This window comes from Oryx dammah, unplaced genomic scaffold, assembly GCF_014754425.2.
Source record: "Oryx dammah isolate SB20612 unplaced genomic scaffold, SCBI_Odam_1.1 HiC_scaffold_21, whole genome shotgun sequence".
Lineage (NCBI taxonomy): Eukaryota > Metazoa > Chordata > Mammalia > Artiodactyla > Bovidae > Oryx > Oryx dammah.
Window position 1 is genome coordinate 1,490,637 of NW_024070205.1, and position 21,203 is coordinate 1,511,839.

Here is a 21,203-nt window from a genome sequence, read left to right on the forward strand (position 1 = left end):
AGCGGTCCACGCTGAGGCCGGCCAGCAGCAGGGCGCCCGCGCAGCGCGTGCCGGCCAGCGCGAAGCTGCTGAGCTTGCACAGGCCCTCGCCGAAGGGCCAGCGGCCGCCCCGCGCCGCCGCCGCGGCCCACAGCGGCAGCGTGAGCAGGAAGCCCAGGTCGGCGGCCGCCAGGTGCTGCACGAAGGTGTCCACGAGCCGCCGCGGGCCGCGCGCCCCGGACAGCAGCCACAGCACGAAGGCGTTGCCCGGCAGGCCCACGGCGAAGGCCGCCAGGTAGAGCGCAGGGATGTAGGCGTGGCTGTAGGGCAGGTCCCGCGCCGCACACAACTCCTCCGGCTCCAGCTCGCCCGGTGCGCCCGACCCCGAGTAATAGTCCCAGGGCGCCGTCCCCGCGCTGGGGCTCCAGGGCTCCGTGGGGCGCATGGCCGGAGACGCCCGGTGGCGGACGCGGGGCCAAGAGGGAAGGTGGCTCTTCACGGCCCGTGCCCAGCCCAGCACCTCCCTTCCTGCCGCCGCGGGCCGAGGCGACTGGGTGGGCAGGAAGGGGTGGGGGCGGGGGGAGGGGCAGGTGCCTGGGAAGAGAAGGGGGCGAGAGATTCGGGGTGGGGCGGAGGGCCGGGGACGTGGCTTCCCAGCTGGGTCTTTGGCAGAAAAGCTCCCGGCTGGATCTCCGCCCTGCCTCCCGTGGGAGCCTGACCTGTCCCTCATCAGTCACTGGTTTTATTGAACTAGGAGCGTCAACGGTTTCAGGGCCCAGAGGGCCGGTAGAACAGGCGCTCAGAGCCTCAGTCCCTCTCACCCCTTTTTGGCTCCCGGCTACTGTCTCTCTCTCTCTTAGGATTTTCCCCAAGGAGGTGCCAGCTGCCAAGATTCCCCTGGCCGCTTTGCAGAGGCGGCGGGTGGAGGGAGCCTGCCCTTGGGGGCCTCCCTACAGTCAGGGATTGAATACGACTCTGATGGCGTTAGCTCCCTGAGCTGCTGGGTCTGGTGTCTTAGCCGAGGGTGGTGTTTCTGACCAGCTCAGGTTCTCAGGGAGCCACCGGGAGGGTTTGAACCTGAAGAGGGAGGGTCAGCCTGTCCAGATGAGGCAGCAGAGCCTGGAATCTAGACCCCAGCCTTTCCCCACCTTCCTTCCTGGGCAGAACCTACCTATGGAGCCTATGGGTGCTAGGCCCGGAGCACAAGATGGAGCAGGACTCAGCGGCAGAGGCGTTGTCCTCAACCAGGAGTCGGGAGTTTCAGAGGAGGACGGGATCCCTTGTGGACTGAGAGGCAGGAAGGATTCAGAGAGAAGGGTGGGCATGTAGCCTGGCCTTGGAGGAGGTGGTGGGCCAGGGACAGGATGGGGGCAGGGTTCCCAAGGATGCTGGGCATTCAGCCAGGCCCCAGCTCCTCTTAGCATGTCCTCCCGCGAGCTGCTGCCGTGAGCTGTGACAGTGAGTCCTCCACAGAGCCGTGCCTCATCGTCACCAGGAGTGGATGAGCGGTTGGGTCATCTGGCGTTAAAAATTCAAGGCGGGTCATTTTTCCATTTTATTCCGTTCAGCCCTGTTACAGCAAGCGCCTCCATGTGGCAGGCCCCGTCTCGGGTGTCACAGGAGATGCCGGTTTTGATCTTGGGGGGTCACTAATCAGGCCCCAGAGACAGACCCACATGTCCCAAGGTGCAGTGGCCGGGGTGCCAGAGGCCACACGTCCTGGTGTGAAGGTTAACGAAGTTCCCTTGGAGCTCGGAGGAGGGGGCAGCCCCTCTGATTGAGGAGGAAGTCCTGAGTCTTTCTCAGCACCCGAGGTGGGGACTGAGGCCCCTGGACAGGCGGAGGGGGCAGAGCCCACCTGCGCCCCCAGGGCGAGGCAGTGCCAAGCTATGTCGGGACACGCAGAGGCCACAGCGGAGCCCCGCGGTAGGCTGCTGTTTCGTGTGCAGGGGACGGGGAGTGTCAGACAGGGGACCGGCAGTGGGGACAGAGAGGCCCAAGGCGCGGGGCTCTACACAGGCACCGTCCGCCCATCAGTCCACTGAGGCCAGGGCTGTGGAGAGGCATGTGTGTGTGTCCTGTTCTGTGTTGATTGGAGTGGGGTGACGGAATATTTCATGATCCACACCAGGCCCTTCTGACGGCAAAAGCAGCGTTAATGACCGTGGACCTGGGCCGTCAGGCTGGCCTGGGCCGAGCAGATGCGGACATCATGTCTCCCTAGCTACAGCCCCTCTGTCTGCGAGACACCCAGGGGAAGAAAACGCCAAGGGGCAGGTGGGGTGTGAGCACACTGTCCCCAGCAGGGGTTACCGCATGATGGGAAAGGCAGGCAAGGGCCGAGGCCGGGGTCAGGAGGCCTTTGGCCCGCCCTCCCCACCCCCAGGCCTGGGTCTTCCCTGAAGACCCCCACTCGCAGGGTGGAGACCAGTGGGCTGCCTTCTCAGGTTTGGTCAGGCTGCTGGCGAAGGACGCTCTTGTCCTGGGAGGCCCTGCAGCCTCTGCCCCTGGAAGGCCAGCCCAGGCTGGGCTGCCTCGCCTGAGTGGGGACACGTGGGGGCCACCAGGGGCAGCTGGGGACAGGCCCCATGCCTCCTAGACACACGGCAGCCCAGGCCCGGGGCGTGTGTGGTTCTGAAAGCTCGAGATGAACGCCCAGCTACCGCAGGTGGACGAGAAGAGTGGGCAGGGCACCAAGAGGGCCGAGGAAGCAGGGCTGGAGGGGGGCAGACCTGGGCTGTTTATTAGAAACATCGGGCCTCGCAGTTCCGGGGCTGTGGCCTTGTGGTCCCAAGTGCGCGGCGGATTCTCTCTGCTGGGGCCTGGGCGGCGGGCCTTTCCACCTTTCTCTGGGCGGCAGGAAGCCACGGGGCCCTGGCCTGCCACGTGCCCAGCCTGGCTTCAGTGATCAAAGCCAAATCCATGATGCTGGCCTCTCCCCTCAGGGCTGGAACCGGTCCCCTCGTGGCATCTCATCCCAGTGAGCTGAGAGTCCAGGCCCCTGCAGATGAGCATGGAGCCCGCAGGGAGCAGACGGTCTGCCTCTCTCCACTCGCACCCCAGGGCCCTCTCAAGCCCCCAGGGCTCCAGCCGTCCAGAAGGAGAGTGGCCTGGTGAGCTGGGTCAGCCTTGCCCCGACCACAGGCTCATTAGCTCCTGTTTTCCTGAACAGGGGTCCCTGTCACTGTGCTTGGCACAGGCCTGTGTGAGATGAGAGGAGAGTATAAATACAGAAACATCCAGGGCTTTGAACTAGATGGTCTCTAGGAGGAGGTGTTTTGTTTTGTTTTTTTTTTTTTTTTAACAATCCCTTTATGGGCTGTATATTTAAGCTCTTACCACTGTCCCCCTTAATGTTAATTTTTCTGTCCGATCATCTTTAACTCTTTGGGGAAATTTTTGGAAGTTCTCTTGCCTTTTTCATCATGAAAGCCTTGGTCACATTGCAGAATGTGAAATAAGAAAAGGCGTTCTGGCCCTCCGGCAGCATGACACACTGGTGAACCTTCCAACCAGTGATGGACATTTTCAAAACAGAATCTGTCTGTGGTCCCGTTGCTCTTGAGTTTTCCGTTTTGTCAGCATCGCATCTCAGATGTCCTCCACGTCCGTATTCCTAGCACACCTGCTTCAGAGGCAAGTTTGCAGCCAGATGGTGCAGTTTCAGGCTGCCTGTCTCAAGTAATGCAAATCCACGGTTTCCTATGTTGCTGAATCTTCTTTCCTATGTTGCTGAATCTTCCGATCCCTTTGCTTTGGTCATTTAGGTTGTTTGTAGTAATTTTTTTTGCAGTATTTTTATTTATACAAATTTGTAATAAATAATGGCACTTACCACTTTTTTCTTCTTTCACACTGTTCTGAGTATAAATGCCTTTGTGAAGGACAAAGGGTATCAAATTTTTTGTGGCTTGATACAATTGCTTGCAATGATCGCTAATTGGCATCGTAGAAGAGCATAGCTGCAACAGTCTTTTAGAGATACTCATTGGTAAAATGTCTTTCCACTTTAACAGGTAATGAGGTAAAGTGGTAACTCACTTCAATTTACATTTCTTTGAATAGTTAAGATTGAAAATGTTTCCAGATGTAATTCCTCTCATGTGAACTAATTATGTCCTTCATACATTTATCTATTACAATCCTTTGTGTATCTAATAATTTGTATCAACTATTTATTTAGAATAAATCATTATTCCATTTGGTTCAAGTACCTTTCCGGGCTTTTTCCCTTAGCTATTAAAAATTTTTGTTTTACATTTTCATAGTGGAATTCGTTGCTCTAAGCAATTTCAGAGTTTAGAATGTTACTTTCTCTTTGATGATCTAGAAACATTCACTTTATTCTTTGAATGTATTTATTGGGCTGCACTGGGTCTTAAGACACGGCTCGCAGGATCTGGTTCCCGACCAGGGGTGGGGCCTGAGCCCCCTGACTGTGGGTGCAGAGTCAGCCACTGGACCACCAGGGAGGCCCCTCCAATCTTCTTGTTAAAAGTTTGTATCATCTTTTTAAATCCACATAATTGGTTTTTTTTTTTAGATTTCTAACTTTCCCAACACTGTGACATTAAAGCTATTTGTAGGAACCCCGCTGTGCCGCCACGTTGAGTTCACTGTGCACACACCCACCATGCTGTGTCCTCGTGTCTGCGTGTGTTCAGTGAACAAACAGGTGGGGTTGTTGATGGGAGAGGCTGGCGTCCACGTCCGCTTTAGAGCTTGACCACCACGTGCAGCTGGGCTCCAGCTCCCGTCTCAGAGCAGGCAGGAGAGGGCCTGCGTGACGGAGGATCCCGCGGACAGCTTGGGGGGGGACACCCCCACAGCAGCTCTGCCCCCAGGTCCAGCCCTGCCCCCCTGGGGAGCTGCAGGCTCGGCTGCCCTGTCTTCCCCCCCGCCGCCCCAGGTGTCTGTGCACACAGTGACTGGAGGGTCATGGTCTGAGATTGTCCTGGACACCTCCTGAGAGGTCATCCCCACCTGGGGGCTTTTGGGTTGGGCCAGAGCAGGTCCCTGGGGCTGGGGTCTCGGTGGTGAGTGCCACAGGTGAGGGGGCTTCTGCTGCAGAGCTGAGCGGGCTGAGGCATGGGCTGGTGGCAGCACGCGGGTCTGCGGCCCGTGGTGGCAGGGGCGGGCGTGTCCTCAGCCTCTGGACACCGAGGGCACTAGAAACGGGGGCCTTGCCTTCACTCACCGCCATCGACCTGCTGCGGGGTGCTTCCTCACATACCACGCTCCCGAGCCCTCCGTGTGTATGTGCACGCACGTGTGTGTATGTGGCTGTGTGTGCACGTGTGCCTGTGCTGGCATGTGGAGCGGGGAAGGGTGTCGGGGAAGGCCGGCAGTGGTCCCCCCTACCCCCGCCACCACAGGCTCCCCAGCCCACGGCCGGCCCCACCCTGGGTGCCAGGGGGGGAGCAGAGTTTCAGAAACTCTCAGGGACGAATCAGACCAGCGGCTGGGAAGGGGCAGGCTGGGAAGGGGCAGGACGTCTCAGCGTCCCTGGGGAAGCGCTTTGGTGACTCAGAGTGACAGTGTCTCAGGGCCGCAACCTCACTGCTGGCCTGGGGGCGGCGGGTCAGGGGTGAGAGGAAGAGGGCGGCTTTCAAGGAAAGCGAGATTCCATCTCCTGCTTCGGGGCTACAGCCCCGAGGCGGCAGGAACCCAGAGGAAAGCAGCAGGGAAGTCCCCTGGCAGGACAGGGCCCCAGGGCGTGTTTGGAGAGGAAGCTGCAGGTCTGGGTGGTGATTACTCAGCACTTCCCAGTGATCTTAGCCCGCCTCTGGTCACCGAAGCAGGACTGGCGGCTGGGAGGGGGCGCAGGGCGGGGGCCAGCCCTTTCGCTGCCATGAGCCTGCCCTTCCCGCCTGGGCCCTGCCTGACCCTGCCCTTCCCACGCCATGCTGCCCGTCCTAGCAGGGCAGACACTCCACCTGTCGGTGACCAAAAGCCAAGACGACGACGACGACGACAGGGTGCTCGCTCTCCAGCCGCCCCCGCCTTACGGGGGAGCACGTTTTAGCGCAGACCCGGCACCATCTCAGTGCCGCCAGGTCGGCCTTGAGGCTGTGTCCCGGCACCGCGGTGAACGGGCGAGGTCCGGAGTCACCCTCCCAACTTGGCACAAACGTGAGGAGCCGAGGAACCTGAGAAGGTCCTGACGGCTGGGTTTTTCTCACAGCGACTTTGTGACTTATCTCGAAATGCCACACTTGCCCAAGTTTCACAGTGTCTACTGGGGATTTCCCTGCCGGCTGCTGTGACCGGGCCGGGTAGGCCCAGGAGGACTTCAGTGATGGCCGGGCTGAGCAGGGCTTCTGCAGGGGTGCGGGGGCATCGTGATCCCGGTCCCTCCTGTAGAAGAGACGGCCTGGCGACTCGGGCAGGGGGTGAGGTGGATGGAGGCTCGGGGGGTGCAATTTATGGGGACTCCTGGCCCAGGCGCCTCGGTGCTGGGCTGGAGAGGAGGAAGGGAGGCCCTCAAAGGCTTGGCCTCGGTGGCTGGCAGCTGCTGGGGGCGCAGACCTGCCCAGAAGGTCGAGGACTGGTTTCTGAGCTGGCTGAGCTGTGGAAGGCCGTGAACTTCTGGGTGAGGCGTGAGACGGACAGTGGTGGTGGGGAGGCCAGGTTGTATGGAGGTGTCTAGGCCAGGCAGAAAGCGCAGGGGCGGGCAGGGCCTGGGGCAGAGCCCTGAGACTGCGTGCAGGAGAGCTGGGGCCAGACGGGGGTGGGGGGGAGGGGCAGCCCACCCTCAGGTGACAGCAGTCTGCAATCTCAAGCTGCCCCAGGCCCCAGGGACAGTGTGCGCCAGCCAGAGGGCGTCGCACCAGAAAAGCCGCTGCAGCACTTATTTTGAGGGCAAAACTATCTTTAGTTGGAAAGTAGGGGTGGGCTTCCCTGGTGGCTCAGGTGGTAAAAAAATCTGCCTGCAATGCAGGAGACGTGGGTTTTCAATCCATGGAAGACCCCCCTGGAGAAGGGAATGGTTCCCCTCTCCAGTACTCTTGCCTGGAGAATCCCATGGACAGAGGAGCCTGGCGGGCTACAGTCCAGAGGTCACGGGGTTGGACACGACTGAGCGACTAACACTTTCCCTTCACACAGTTTTTAGGTTTTTCTTTAAGTGCTCTGGTCTGAATGAGGAGAATCCGCAAAATCAAAGTGAAGCTTGTGGAACGATTGTTGAGACCCGGCTCCCACTGCTGCCGGAGCTGGGCGAGCTCAGCAGACGTTCACTTGTAGAGGCGCAGAGGGTTAATTCTGGCATTTTAATTATCAATTCACCAAAAAAGGGAAGAAATACAGGCAAAATTAACGCAAGATGAGCACAAACGTTTCTGCATCACTGTGTAGACCGTCTGAGCTGAGCATAGACAGCCACAGACTTTCCACCCTAAGTCAGGATTCAGACAACTTCGAATTAATCACCTCTCATGAATACCTCACTTGTTCAATTTAAACAGAGGTTAAGAGACAGGAAAACCATGTGATGCGTTTGCCCAGGTTCAAATATTAGCCCCAAGACCCCGTATTTTAGTCGAGAAACAGAAAAGGACGTTTGGTGCCATGCTTTTATTCAAATGAAAGGGGAAGAACTACACCGCACCAGGGAGTAGCGAGTATGACAGTATTTTACAGCAGAGCCTCGTAAAAAACCTGTAAGCAATGCTCTCGGGTAGACAGGCAGCACAGCAGACTCTGTACATCGCCCCAAGTGTCCACGGAGCCACAATTAAGAAGCTGGGTTTGGCTTTAAAACCAGCCAACTGCACTGTAACAGTCAGAACACAACTGGGCAGCTGAGGGGAATGAAAAGCTTCCCAGCGCCTGTCGCATGGCAAAACCTGACAGGCCGCCCTGGTGACTGCGACAAGGGTCTGGCCAACTCAACTGAGTATCCAGCAACGTGGCCTCCGATGATGAGAAGCACCAACGTGTTTCCATAAGTTGATGACTATCCCCAGACTTTACGAAATAGCAGAATTCTCATTTGCGTAATTTTAAAAACATAATTTAAAAAAATCCACAGACTTAAATATTTCCATATTCCTTCTGCATGAATAAAGTAAACCATCATACTGAGAGCAAGGAACTCTTGTGGCAGTATTCACATTCTACCTTTAGACCTTACAGACGTCACTGGGCACACACAGGCTTGAGAACAAAGGGTGGTCCTGTCTGGTTTCACACAGTTACTTCCTCCATTGTCTTGCATTCAGTTTAAAAAAACTTAATGGCCAAGTAGTATCACCAAGAAGATTGCTTTGATAAGGGCAATTTCGTTGATTAAAAATAACAAATTTAGTAATGTTGAAGGCTTGTTAACTCTCCTTTTGACTATTACCACATTTTGATTAGGTTCACTAACTATTTTTTTAAACTAGTCAATCTATTTGACAATCATTTCCTTCTAATTGTGACCGAAATGGTTGTCTGAAAGGTAAAATGTGCAATCCCTCAGTTTTAATCTTCATATATTATATACACAGTATGTATACACTTAAAATATAAGAGTTACATATATCCTGGTCTTCTACATGCAAACAGCAGATCACAAATAGTTCTGAGCTACACACATATCTTGCACAGGTATTGGAAAAAGATCTGTGAAATTTTCTTTTGTACAGTTTAAACAAATATACATAAATATAACAACATAAATTACAGTAAAATATTGACAGCATTTGAGAAGATGCTGAGAGCCCAGACGCACTGACGCCGAAGGCCTTATAATAAGAGAGAAGCACAGTCCAGGGACACCTCACTCCTACTCTCTTTAAAAAATAAGTGGATACATCATCATATGAGATATTAGTTATTTCTCTGAACAACTCAATTAGAGAAATGTATATATTTTTGTCTCTACTTCCCATTAAAGAAAACAGACTATGCATCTCATCTATGCTACAATACTGTCTTTCCCTCTAAGTTTACATGTTGTCACAACACTGAAACATAACAGGGTCACAGAATCATTCAAGTCTTTTCCTGAGAATGAAGTTTTTCCCCAACTAACCCTCTGGTATGCACTGTTAAAGGAACAAAAATCACGTAGGGAAGAGTTCAAGTGTGTACTTAATCTAGGCTGTCCCACTTGAAAAGGATGAAAAAGAAGAAAAACTCAGAATCAGTGAAAGAATGTGAGGCTATTTTAAAATTAAAACGTAGCCCTTTGTACATGTTTAAAAACTCTAAATATAACTTTTGTATCAGTTATAAATACAACGGAAAGACCTCTCGAGAGCGTGTGGCAGGAAGTCCTCCATCTTCAGGCTCAGACTACTCAAAGTGTCGTTCATTTCTGCCAGCTTATAAAGTGACATGCTTCAAAAGAGACAGAAAGCCTTTTTGTTAAAAGAACAAAATCTAAATTATTCTGAGTTGGCCAGAAGTGGTGTAAAAACAGCACTGATTTAATCAGCAACTTCTTATAACATCTTCTTGGTTAAGCTCACGTGGTTTCAAGTGAACTATAGCAGCTCTTTACAACAACAACTTGTTTCATAGGAAAACGTTAATACTTGAGTGAATAATAAATACAGACCTGTAAGTGCTTCGCAGGGTCATCTGGCCAATGCGCTGACCCTACTGAAGCACGGGACTAGTGTTTCTCTCCGCGTCCTAAGAACGGCGCGAGGTATCTCCGCAGGCCTATTTCCTACTCTTGTGATCTCCACATGAAACCAAATACAAACGTTATCCTGGAACAACCTCCCAGGGGAGAAAAATAGCCAAATAAACCATCTGAAGACACTCATGTACATTAAAAAGTTAAAAAAAAGAAAAGCAACAAACAGAAACACACAGCTGATAATCCTGGCCACACGCCAACTAGTATGCGCGAGAACTCAGTGCTTCGCTGCGTCTGCGTCGAGAACCCAGCAGGCAGACCTCCACCAGTGAGCCAGACACCCGCCATCGCCTGGCCTGTCACCTCGGCACGTCTCCTGCACTGCAGTCTACGTTCCAGCCTTCATGACAACAGGGCTGAACGTCCAGTTTCAATGAATAGAAGTCTGTTGGCAATTAGAAAGGATTTCTATAGGCAGGAGGGATCAAGTGCAAACTTACCATGAACGTTCAGGAGCAGGTATCTCCCAGCTCCTATGCTTTAGTGGGCAGCAGTTTTTTGGGCGTCACGGGCCTCTTGGCCTGCCACAAATGGCTGTGAATGGTGATCGCGTCAACACTGGCAGAGAGAGTTTTAGCAGGTATGTGGCTGAACTGTTTCCTGTCAGAATTGTATTTGTAAAGGCCCTCGATCATCTTCTTAGTGACAGACTTCGGGCCTATCCCAGTCAGCTTACTGATCTCTTCAGTGTCTGGGCAGTAGGCGTACAGAGACCGGAACTGGCAGCCTGAGTCCCGGAACAAGATCAGGAAGTTGTTGGCATCTGACTTCTCCATTTCCTTCAGGATTACAGACAAAAGCAAAACAACAATAAAAGCCCTTAAACGTTCTGCTGAACACGAAACGTTCACATAGCTGAGGTACATTTCGTGACACGTAATTTAAAACAGAAACTCCTAAGCAGCTAAAGTGAGGGGCACGGAATGCAAGCCCAGCACGCTGGGACTGAAGCGCGTGCAGGCCCCTCCTGGCGGAGGACCTGCTGGCTGTGCCGGAATCAAGACCCCGGAGGAGCTTCAAGGTCTGTGGGATCTGCCAAGTCCCGACCACAGACAGCCAGGCACTGGCCATCTCCTTTGCGACACAGCTCCGTTTTAAAAAAGGCAAATCACGAAATCCACGCTTATGAAATGTGACTGAGTGACTCTGGGGAAGAAATTATTTTATAATTTTATATTTTCATCTTAAGTCTATGCCTAGTCTTGAATGAAACGTGCAGTCTTCCAGAATCCCATCTGAGAGTTAAGTCCGTCTAATAATGAAAACATAGTTACACACCCTTCATATGCGGCTGAAATTCTAGGAGTCCCTAAGGAGTGCATTTTCTTGTATTGAAAGAGAAGATTCCTACAATTTTAAGACGTTGCCCAACCTAACTTTCATGCAAACATGCTTACCTCCAGTATTTTTTTCTTCTGACCTTCATTTACTTTTCCAGCCAAACAGCAATGAGCTAAAGCATTTTGTATTATGTGCTTATTGGATTTTGCACTGGGTTCTTTGAAGAGCTTTGGTCCTATAAGAATTTAATAACAATAACAGTAAAAATAACTTTGCTAAGTCAGAAATACTACTTATTAGTACTATTTGTATAGCATTATTAAGTGATACAATTGTTCCCACATGCTCAAACTCTAACATGAAGGCCTCGCCCTGCTACGGTCAGGACACGGTTTTATCCATGGGGTTACACCTCGCGGTCTCCTCCAGCCTCCCGAGGCGGCCTGGAGGGCAGCACTTTCTGCCACTTTCCTGGGTTTGTGCGTGAGAAGGCCCCTCCTCCCTCACACTCACCGCCTCCAGGAGGCCTCCAGTAAGTTTGCAGAGAAGCCAGTTCTTTGGAAGAGAAAAAAATTAGCCCTGGTTTGACATGTTTGCCTTTATCTGGAATAAACTGCTCCCACCATGGCTGACTCAGAGCTACCAGTGGGCCTGCAGCCGTGTAACTCCTGGAAGGTTCCCTGTGTGTCTGACGGCCCCGCAGGTCTGGGCTCCCCCGGGGCCGGCAGACACGGCTGCTGCAGTGACCTTCCAGGCTGCTGGGCTGGCTGGAGCCACAGGGCAGGGAGCAAACAACTCTGGGGAAGGCAGCAAGCTCTGTGCCCTGGGCCGTCGGGGACCACTCGGGGGTCAGCCGGATGCCAGCGGGATGCGGGTGGCCCGGCACCTCTCCCGTCACCTCTCCACAGCCGTCCCCACTTTCTCTCCTGCTTCGCTGCTTTAGTCCTCACCCACATGGTATTCTGCGTGCTTCTCCTTCGACACTGCCTCCCCCAACAGAGCGAGACCAGGTGCCCTCCTGGACCTAAGGCCTTCCTTTATCTTTCAGAGCCTTTCAACGCTTGCTCCAGACGCGCAGTTCCAGACCCTGAAGGCCCTCATGAGGGGAAGGACTTGGCGGAGCCGAGCTGTTCCCCGCACTCATGACTGACGTGGGGCGGAGGGACCTCTGTAGATCAAACTGAGACAGCCTCAGACCCAGACTACAACACGGAGACGGGCAGGGTTTTTAAGGGAGAAGCGGGGGGCTGAGGGCTGAGGGCTATTGCTATTTTTCTGAAGCTAATTCATCTGGGACAAGCCGCCACCACTCTGACTGGAAGCGTATCACAGATACTGACTTACCTGAAAGAGGCCGGCCGCCCTAGCCACCGTTTCCGATCGATCCTCCGCGTGCAGCGCACCCCGCACCACGCCGCAGCCCCTGTCCAACTGCTTCCCAAGGACGGGCGGGCACTCACCTGTGTACTCCGTCCCTGAGGCCACGGACGACGCGGTGGAGGCGTTCTCCCAGTCCTTCTCCCCGTTCCGGCTGCCACAGCGGCTTGGAGGTAAGAAGCCTTCTACAGACTCTGACCTGAAGGACGTAAGACAGGCCCTGTAATGCCCCATATAGAGGAGAAACATCTGGGGCTCAGGAGGACGAAGGTGAGCGCCAACCAAACTCAACTCAGAGGCTTAAAAAGAAGAAGATGGCAGTCATTCTGTCGTGTTCAGCCGCAGAGCTGAGACCTCAGTGGGCACCCCTCTGAGCACCTGTGGAGGACAGACGGAGGTTCCCACAGGACAACCGACAGTACCCGACGACCTTCACTAGGAACCTTCTTTTATATGGGTGCTACGTTATAACATGCTTCACAAGACCAGGAAATACTGATTTTTGGTCAAAAACTTCATTCTGTTTTTTTTCCATAAGGTGGTTTGAAACCTCAAACTAACTTTTTGGCCAACCCAACACACCCTTGAGAAGGAGGGAGCGTACAAAGGAACTTTCGTAAGTCACAAGAGGGGGACCCTAGAGCGGCTGGCGCGCCGCACGCGAGGACGTTCCGCTTCAAGCCCGACTGTAACACGGCCACCACAGCAGTGGCTGACCAACAGTTACGGGCACTATCCTACTGATATCATTATTCTAAACCCAAAAGAAAAAACTGAAAGATGAACAGACCTCTCCATGTGTGTATTTTTTATAGACACTCAGACTGTCCTAGTCAGCAAAGCTTACAACCGCCCATGATTATGGTGCATTTGCTGAGAACGCTATGTTCTCAGGAAGGCACCTGCGCTGTGACTCACCTCGGGGTCCTCTTCCCTGAGTGCAAGCTCTCACTATCGCCCATGTTCAGTGACGCCAGAGAAAGGCTCGAGACTGCAAAGACACAACAGATTTGTGATCCTGAACAAAAATCAGAAATTTGAAAGGGGCAACTAGAGAAGAATGTTCATTAGGTAACACCAGTGTATGACAGCTGAGCTTGTCGTTTCCTCTTCCTTTCCGATACATAATATGTTTGCATGCATGTATGCGCAACTTATTTACAATGGGCAAGGAGTCTACTTTTGAGAACTAATGAAACAAGTGCGGGAGACTGAGAGGTAGAAGCCTCCAGTTACGAGATAAATGAGTCAGGCAGCTGACGTGTAAGGTGTGGGGAGCGCAGTCAGTCACTACGTAAACTCTGTGCAGTAACAGATGACAACTAGATTAAGCCTGGTGATCACTGTGAATCACTCTGTTGTATAGCAGGAACTAACACAGTGTTGCAACTGTACTTCAACAACAAACAAACTCACAGAAAACGAGATCAGATTTGTGGCTGCCGGGGGCGGGGGGAGGGGCGCCTGGATGAAGGGGCACCGTCTTCAGCACGTAGGCCTGGGGGCGCCACGCCAGCAGGGTGCTCCGTCTCTCACTTCCCTGACGCTGCTGTGACACACCACACGAGAGCTGCCGAGAGACGGACCCTAGGAGTTCTCAGCACGAGGAGAAGACGTGCCTTTCTTTTTCTGAGATGTTTTATCTATTCACGATCATGGATGCTCAGCAGATTTACTGTGGGCACCAGTTCACGAGATATGTAGATCAAATCACTAGACTACGCATCTTAAACTTACAAAGCGCTTAACAATTACATCTCAACAAAACTGAGAGAAAAAAAGGATAAAATTAATTATTCTAAAATAAACTGGTAATAAACAAGTGCTTATAAGAAAAAAGTAAAAAAAAAAAAAAGAAAAATTAACAAAGAAACTAACAAGAATAATAAAATATATTTTAGGAGTATCTAATTCCCAGGTAATGCTGGACTGGATAAAGCACAAGCTGGAATCAAGATTGCCGGGAGAAATATCAATAACCTCAGATATGCAGATAACACCATCCCATGGCAGAAAGCGAAAAAGAACTAAAGAGCCTCTTGATTAAAGTCAAAGACGACAGTGAAAAAGTTGGCTTAAAACTCAACATTCAGAAAACTAAGATCATGGCATCTGGTCCCATCACTTCACAGCAAGTAGATGGGGAAACAATGGAAACAGTGACAGACTTTATTTTTGGGGGCTCCAAAATCACTGCAGATGGTGACTGCAGCCATGAAATTAAAAGATGCTTGCTTCCTGGAAAAAAAGTTATGACCAACCTGGATAGCATATTAAAAAGCAGAGACATTACTTTGCTGACAAAGGTCCATATAGTCAAAGCTATAGTTTTTCCAGTAGTCATGTGTGGATGTAAGAGTTGGACTATAAAGAAAACTGATACTTCTGAACTGTGGTATTGGAGAAGACTCTTGAGAGTCTCTTGGACATCAAGGAGATACAACCAGTCCATCCTAAAGAAAATCAGTCCTGAATATTCACTGGAAGGACTGATGCTGAAATTCCAATACTTTGGCCACCTGATGCGAAGAACTGACTCATTTGAAAAGACCCTGATGCTGGAAAAGACTGAAGGCGGGAGAAGGGGATGGCAGAGGATGAGATGGTTGGATGGCATCACCGACTCGATGGACATGAGTTTGAGCAAGCTCCAGGAGTCGGTAATGGATAGGGAAGCCTGATGCACTGCAGTCCATGGGGGTCACAAAGAGTCGGACACAACTAGCAACTGAACTGTTCCCAGGTAGCAAATCAACTTGTTAATTTCAGCCAATACTAGGTATCAAAAATTTTCACTGACTACAAAAGGTGGAGTGCTCTTTACTTTTTAAATTGAAGTACAGTTAATTTACAATGCTGTGTTAGCTTATGGTTTAAGCAAAGTGATTCAGTTACACACACACACACACACCTTTTCCAGGTTCTTTCCCATTATAGTTCCCTGTGCTGTACAGTAAGTTCTTGTTGTTTATCCTATTTATATTCAGCCATGTGTTTATTGGAACCCCAGCAGCACCCTAACACTTACCCCACCCCAATACCCTCTGGCATCTGTTTCTATGTCCGTTTTATTTTTTTAAACAGTTCTTTTTGAATAGTGTTGCACTGTTTTCCTTCAGCTTCAGAATAACTATAGTAATTCAGTACAGAATTCAGTATGTAAATCGGTATAGAATAAGTACAGTAATTCTTAAGTTTCAGAATAACTATAGCGACAACCCAGGGAGGTGGTATGTGAGGGCGAGCGCCCACCGGGCTCGTGTTCAGGCTTGATGTGAGCACTCGAGTGTGCTGTTGGCCATACGCATGCACGCGTAACAGGCTCCACTCGCAGGAAGCTTTCCTGCCCAGCTGAGCACCCTCTGCGCCTCCGTGCCACTGCCGAGCTGGGGTCTGCTCTAAGCCACCTCACCACGCGCCCGTTACCTGGGGGGCCTTTCACGGGCGTCTTGGGGGACTCGAGGTGATCCCTGTGGATGGACTTGGGCCGCTGCTTCTTTTGCCGGGCCACCTGAGGCCGGGGCTTGAGAACGGTGTCCATGTCCTCCATGAGCTTGAGCTGCTTGCGCCGCAGGTACTCCTGCCGGATGAACTCGCGGCGCGCCCGCTCGTCCTCCTTCTTCTGCCGCTCCTCCTCCGTCCTGCGCCTGGAGACCGAGCAGGAGCAGGCAGGCCGCTTACTGCGCACGCACGCACGGCGGGGGGTGGGGTGGGGTGGGGGTGAGCGTGCGTGGTGGGGGGGCGGTGAGCGTCCCCGGGGGGGGGGGGGGCCCGCCCGGGGGGGGGCGAGCGAGTCAACCCCTGGAAAATGCTCCATTTAAAGCGTACCTGGGACAACCGTGGTCATTAACTATATCATTAATAACTAACTACTTTAAAAAACGTGTGTGTATGAGAAAAACCCAGGGAAATTATTTTAAGTTAATGTTTCAAGCTTGGGATAAAAACATGCAACCAATGCTTAAATAAATAAACTTCTAAGAAGCACCCCAGATCAGCACTGACTCCGCGAAGGTTTCCCCAAGCGCCCATTACGGAGCCGGCAGGACACCCTCTCCGCACGGCGGCCCCACCTGGTCTCCTCCTTTTTGTGCTCCATCTCGGCTTCCAGCTGCTGCTTCCGAAGTTGTGTCTCCTTCTCCCTTCTTAATCGTTTCTCCAACAAAGCTGCCCGTTTCATGGCCATATCATTTTCTGCCTTTTGATCATCCTAGGGAATGAATTTCATTGAGGAGGACATTTAAGGTACCAATTTCCTCATTTTCAATGGCTGAGGCCACATGTAGTGGTTACTCTTAGAACTGAGAATCCAAATTACCCACTGAATCTTATTTCAACCCCACCACAAATGGACATGTTCCAAAAGGATGAAGGAAGAAATGAATTAAAAAGGCAATACTTTTATCAAATAACAAAAGACACAAACTTCTTAGATTACACGTTTTCAAAACTTAGGAAGCCAGCAAAGAACACCATAAAATGGGGGGGAAAATGAAAACGTTTTCTGGGCCCTGATAAATAATTTACAGAGTGGAGAGCTTCTCCACACATTTTAAAATTCCATTTAAGTTGTATTTAAAATACATGCTTAATGTAGAAAAGTCAAGAAAAAGCACCAAAAAAACAGCCACCCAAAGTTGTATCACATAAATGAAATTCCTGCTGCACCATTTTCTAAAGTGGAGGTTCTGACAGTTTGCTCGCTGGTTCTGCACAGCACTGCGGGCTCTCCCACGGAAGAGGCGGCGAGTGTAATTACACTTCTGACCCCAGGACTAGCTAGAAGGTGGGTCCTGGGCCTGCCTGGCTCCTAAGCAGACTCTCGGGGCCTGAGTTCTCAGAAAGGAGGAACCAGCTGGAGAATTGGTTCTGACACATTCCCAGCACAGTGTTGGGCACAAAAGACACGAACAGTGAAAAAGACGGGGCTCCTTAGGCGAAGGAGGTTCTAGAACCCTACCAGCTGTGGGGAGGAAGGGGCACAGCAAGGTGCTGGCACAGACACTCAGCCACAGCTGTGCTCAGAATGGAGAGTCAGAAGGCAGCCTGTGAATAGCCAGGCCGAACACACACACGTCCACGCCAGACACGCTGCACACACTGCGGTGAGAAGACACAGGGCCTGCAGGACTTCACGGTCTAAGAGAAGCTGTGACAGCAGCAGCCACAAGGTGGCTGGGGAGGCTGGGTCGGCCGCCACTATGAGGACCTGAGGGTGCAGGAGACGCAGAAAGACACTCCATCTGCCCCCAGAACCACGCAGGGCTGCGGCACACAGGAGGCCCAAAGCGAGCCTGACAGGACATTCCAAAGGGAGCCACGGGGAGAGGGGGGGCCCGCGAATTAGCGGATTCCTCCGGGAAACGCCCCCATCACGCCGAGGGCGTGCACTTTATCCAACAGGCGTCTCTAAGAGATCCCGTGGACTTCCGCCCCCTAGAGGCAGTGTGAAGAGGGGACCAGGCAGACGCTGGGAGCCCGTGACGAGCTGCGACCACGGTCTGAGGGCCGAGTACCGGGCGGTGAAGACAGAGGGAGGAAAGGAGGGCACGGGTGGGATACCCGAGGACCCCCTCTGCTCCCTCCGAGAGGAGAGCAGAGGTAGCAAGGTCTCTACACGTCAATTACTGTCTACAGCAGTAGTCTGCTAAAAACATTAACAGCAGTCTCACACAGTTGGGAACCAAAAACCACAACTCACATTTAAGTTTCGAAACATTAAAAGGACCGAGAGGGTCATCTCTCTACGACCAACTTCAAAGTAAGTTACCCATTCCCAATATTTAATGATCCAAAGCAAGCGATTGTAACCACTTCCGAATTCTCAGTTCTGACTCCAACAGCACTTCAGAAAGTCTGCAAGTATAGACCTTTGCCACTGAAGGCTGTCTTTCTATCTATATTCTAAAGTTGGGAGGATCAGAAACGGTATCCCTTGGTCTCTTAACCTTTTAAGAAAAGAAACATGAGCAGCACACATGTACATGTTTCTGATAAAAAACCATTCTTCCCTGTAGAGTCTGGAAAACACAGAAAAATATAAAGTGAGAAAAAGGATGACAGGAGAAAAACTTTAACACGAGGCCTTCCTTGTTCTAGCACCGATGGTGTGTGTCCAGATGTCACCATCACAAGGTGATACTGTGCAGGACTTGGGTTAGCTGGCTCAGTAGCCTATAAACGTGGGTTACGTCAAGCACCAACCTTGAGGCTGGGGTCGTAAGCTACGCGCTCTCTGCAGTGCTCCCAGAGGCGCTGCTCCAGGGCAGACTGCGTTTCTAATGTTTCATCTTGCAAGATCTGGTCTGGTCAGTTTTTAAAATTAAAAAAAAAAAAAAAAGTGTATGGGAAGATGGTCAATACTAAGGAAAAAAACAGATTTGGGGGCAATGCCAACCTTTTTTTTACCAACTGGCAACAGACTATCTTTTGCAAGAGTGAATAACTTGGTTCTCAAAAGGCTTTGGTGAGAGAGACACAAACGGGGCAAAAACAGCAGGTCTCCCCACGTTCAACAACAGGATGAAAGACTGCTTCAGAAACCAGAGTGCCTGCCCGGAACCGCAGTCCACAAGGGTCGGACCAGAACACAGCCCAGGATTACGGGCTGAGCCTAACAGAGGTCCTGCTGCTCAAGAAGCCTGCGCGCGCGCCAGAAGCATGGAGCGAGAAGAGGCCCAGGGCCGGGCGGGCGGTTTTACCTTAAAGAAGAATCCACAGCACACTTTCTGGTCCTCATCCGCTTGTTCTTTATCACTTTCTCCATCGTACTTTTCAACAGATACGTCAGCCTTTTCAGGGGGTTTCAAATCTGAGAGGGAGACTTCAATCAGATTAGCGCTCTTAGGAGCAGCAGGCGGCACACTGGGTTTGGAAGGCAGCTGGACGGGCTGACTCGGGGGGTCCTCGCTGGGTGCGGGGTGCGCGACCTCCGAGGCCGGGGCGGCCGGGCCCTCCGGGGTCGCGGAGGGCGCGGGCCGGGCCTCCCCGTGCTCCGGAGGCCCCGCCGATCCCTCCTCCTCCTTTGCCCCGTCCTTGCGCCCGGACTCCTGTGGCCGAGGCTCTCCGTCGTCGCCCAGACACACGAAGGACCGCGTCTGGATGGGAACCTGACTCGGGGAGAACCTCCGGAGCCGCGGGAGGCTGTCCACAGACCGCGGGGGCGTCAGCGTGCGGTGCAGGGGCGTGATCTTGAGTTCGCTGGGCCTGGGAGTCCTTTGATTTTTGACGGAGAAGGACGCGCTCTTCCTGGGCGCGGCCTGCGGGGACGGGTGGGCCGGGCGGGGCGTGTCGCGCGCAGGCCGGTGCGGGGAGGGCGGCGGCGGGGAGATGACCCAGGCCTGCTGCTCGCGCATGTGCATCAGTGCTTCCTGCTGCAGCGCCAGGCGCCGCATCTCCCGCTGCAGCGCGTGCAGGGACGCATTGAGCCTCTCGATGGAGCGCGTGTGCTCCAGCAGCTCGCCGTCCTGCGGCGGCTCCTCCGCGGGCCCGGCCGGGCTCCACCGCCCCTCGGGGTCCCCGGGCGCGCTCGGGGCTGGCGGCCACCTGCCCGCGGGGCTCTCCGAGCCCTCCTTGGGGTCCGCCGGGGACTTGCTCCTCGGCCCGTTCGCCTTCTGCGGCTCCTTCTCGCGCGGCCGCTCCGTGTATACCTTCTCGTCCTCTGCACCCGCTGCCTCCTCCCGCAGCGGGGAGACCCCGTCGCCTTTCTTCTTCACCACGGTGAGGAAGGCCGTCCTCCCCATCTTCTGCCTCTGCCTGGTGAACGCGGCCTCCATCTTCTTCTTCTGGGCCTCGATGGCCCGCCGCTTCTCCTCCAGCTTCATCCTCAGGTGCACCACCTCGGAGGCCAGCAGCTGCGTGGTGTCCCGGCCGTGCGGGAGGCCCCCGTCCTCAGGGGCCGGGGCCCAGGCCACCACGTGGGGAATGTTGAGCTCCGAGCCCTCGGGCGTGGTCTTCTGAGAGCTGCTGCCACTGCTCTTCCCGTCTGTGTGGTTCAGCTTCCTGAACTTCTGCTCGGCAAAGCTGGTCATCTTCACCCCGGAGCTGGAGGAGGCGCTGCTCCCGGGCTGGGACTTGGTGCTGACCGTGCTGGGACAGGGGCTCAACGCCTCTCTGGCGCTGCCGGTCCGCACATCGTAGTCCTGCAGGAATTTGGACGCGTCATCCATGTCGGAGTCCAAGCTCACGGTGTAGTCTCTCAGGGACGAGTCCTCGTCCATTGTCTCTGGAATGTCTTCCGAGGGCACGTGGATGCCCGTGTCCACCTCCGTGGTGTCTGTGACAGGACTCAAGGCCCCTCGCGTGTCCCCCACATTCTCGGGACTGGACTGGCTGCGCGGGACGCCGGCGTTCAGGAAGCTCAGCTCCTGGCTGTGGAGGAAGAAGCCGTTGGCAAGCTGGTCGGGCCTCGGGGTGTGGGCGGGCTTCTCGGTGTCATGGATTATCTGCAAGGCCTCTTCAATGCTCGGCGTCCCCACCTGGTTGCCGAGCTCGTCGAGAAGCACGCTGTTGTGCAGTGCTCCGTTGGGGAACCTGTAGTGCGTCTTCTCGTTGGAATTCAGCTCGCCCGCGCTCCGGGGCGCGTAGGTGGTCAGGTCGCTGTGAGAGCCCACCGTGTGCTCCTCTGCAATGCCCACCCCGTGCTCCTCCCCATCCACTGGCTTGAAGGCCAGGTTCTTCCGGGCATTCCTGGCTGTACGGTGGTTGCTCAGGGCGAGCCCGTCATTGCTAAGCGAGCGAGTGATTCCTCGGTTGGAGGTGGATCTCTGCACAGGATTTTCTTTATCAAAAGAAATATCAAATGAGACTCCATGCACTGACGATCTGAAAAAAAGGAGAAGGCTCTTAACCCCAGAAAAGACAGGATCTGGAATCACTGAGAAGTGTGATTTCTTCTCTCCCTCATTTCTCACAACCACATCCTCCTGGGAGT

The 21,203-nt window shown here is 53.4% G+C and overlaps 2 protein-coding genes across 5 annotated transcripts in view; both read right to left on the reverse strand.

Moving 5' to 3' along the window:
• Positions 1–440, reverse strand: part of GPR25 (G protein-coupled receptor 25) — a 6,826-nt gene extending 6,386 nt beyond the window's left edge. The window contains exon 1 of the mRNA XM_040263777.1: positions 4–440. Coding sequence (XP_040119711.1) covers positions 4–424 — 421 coding nt within the window. The 5' untranslated portion in view covers positions 425–440. The remainder of the gene's footprint in view (positions 1–3) is intronic.
• Positions 441–7,535: 7,095 nt separating this feature from the next.
• The window catches only part of CAMSAP2 (calmodulin regulated spectrin associated protein family member 2), a 98,263-nt gene continuing 84,595 nt past the window's right edge, over positions 7,536–21,203 (reverse strand). For 2 of the 4 annotated variants that reach the window (XM_040263231.1, XM_040263228.1), the window contains 7 exons: positions 18,973–21,094; positions 16,345–16,481; positions 15,698–15,918; positions 13,190–13,262; positions 12,355–12,470; positions 11,011–11,129; positions 7,536–10,392 (listed from right to left, as the gene is read on the reverse strand). In XM_040263231.1, the coding sequence (XP_040119165.1) occupies positions 10,087–10,392; positions 11,011–11,129; positions 12,355–12,470; positions 13,190–13,262; positions 15,698–15,918; positions 16,345–16,481; positions 18,973–21,094 (3,094 nt within the window). In that variant the 3' untranslated portion in view covers positions 7,536–10,086. The remainder of the gene's footprint in view (positions 10,393–11,010; positions 11,130–12,354; positions 12,471–13,189; positions 13,263–15,697; positions 15,919–16,344; positions 16,482–18,972; positions 21,095–21,203) is intronic. The other 2 variants (XM_040263230.1, XM_040263229.1) reach the window with 2 other exon arrangements.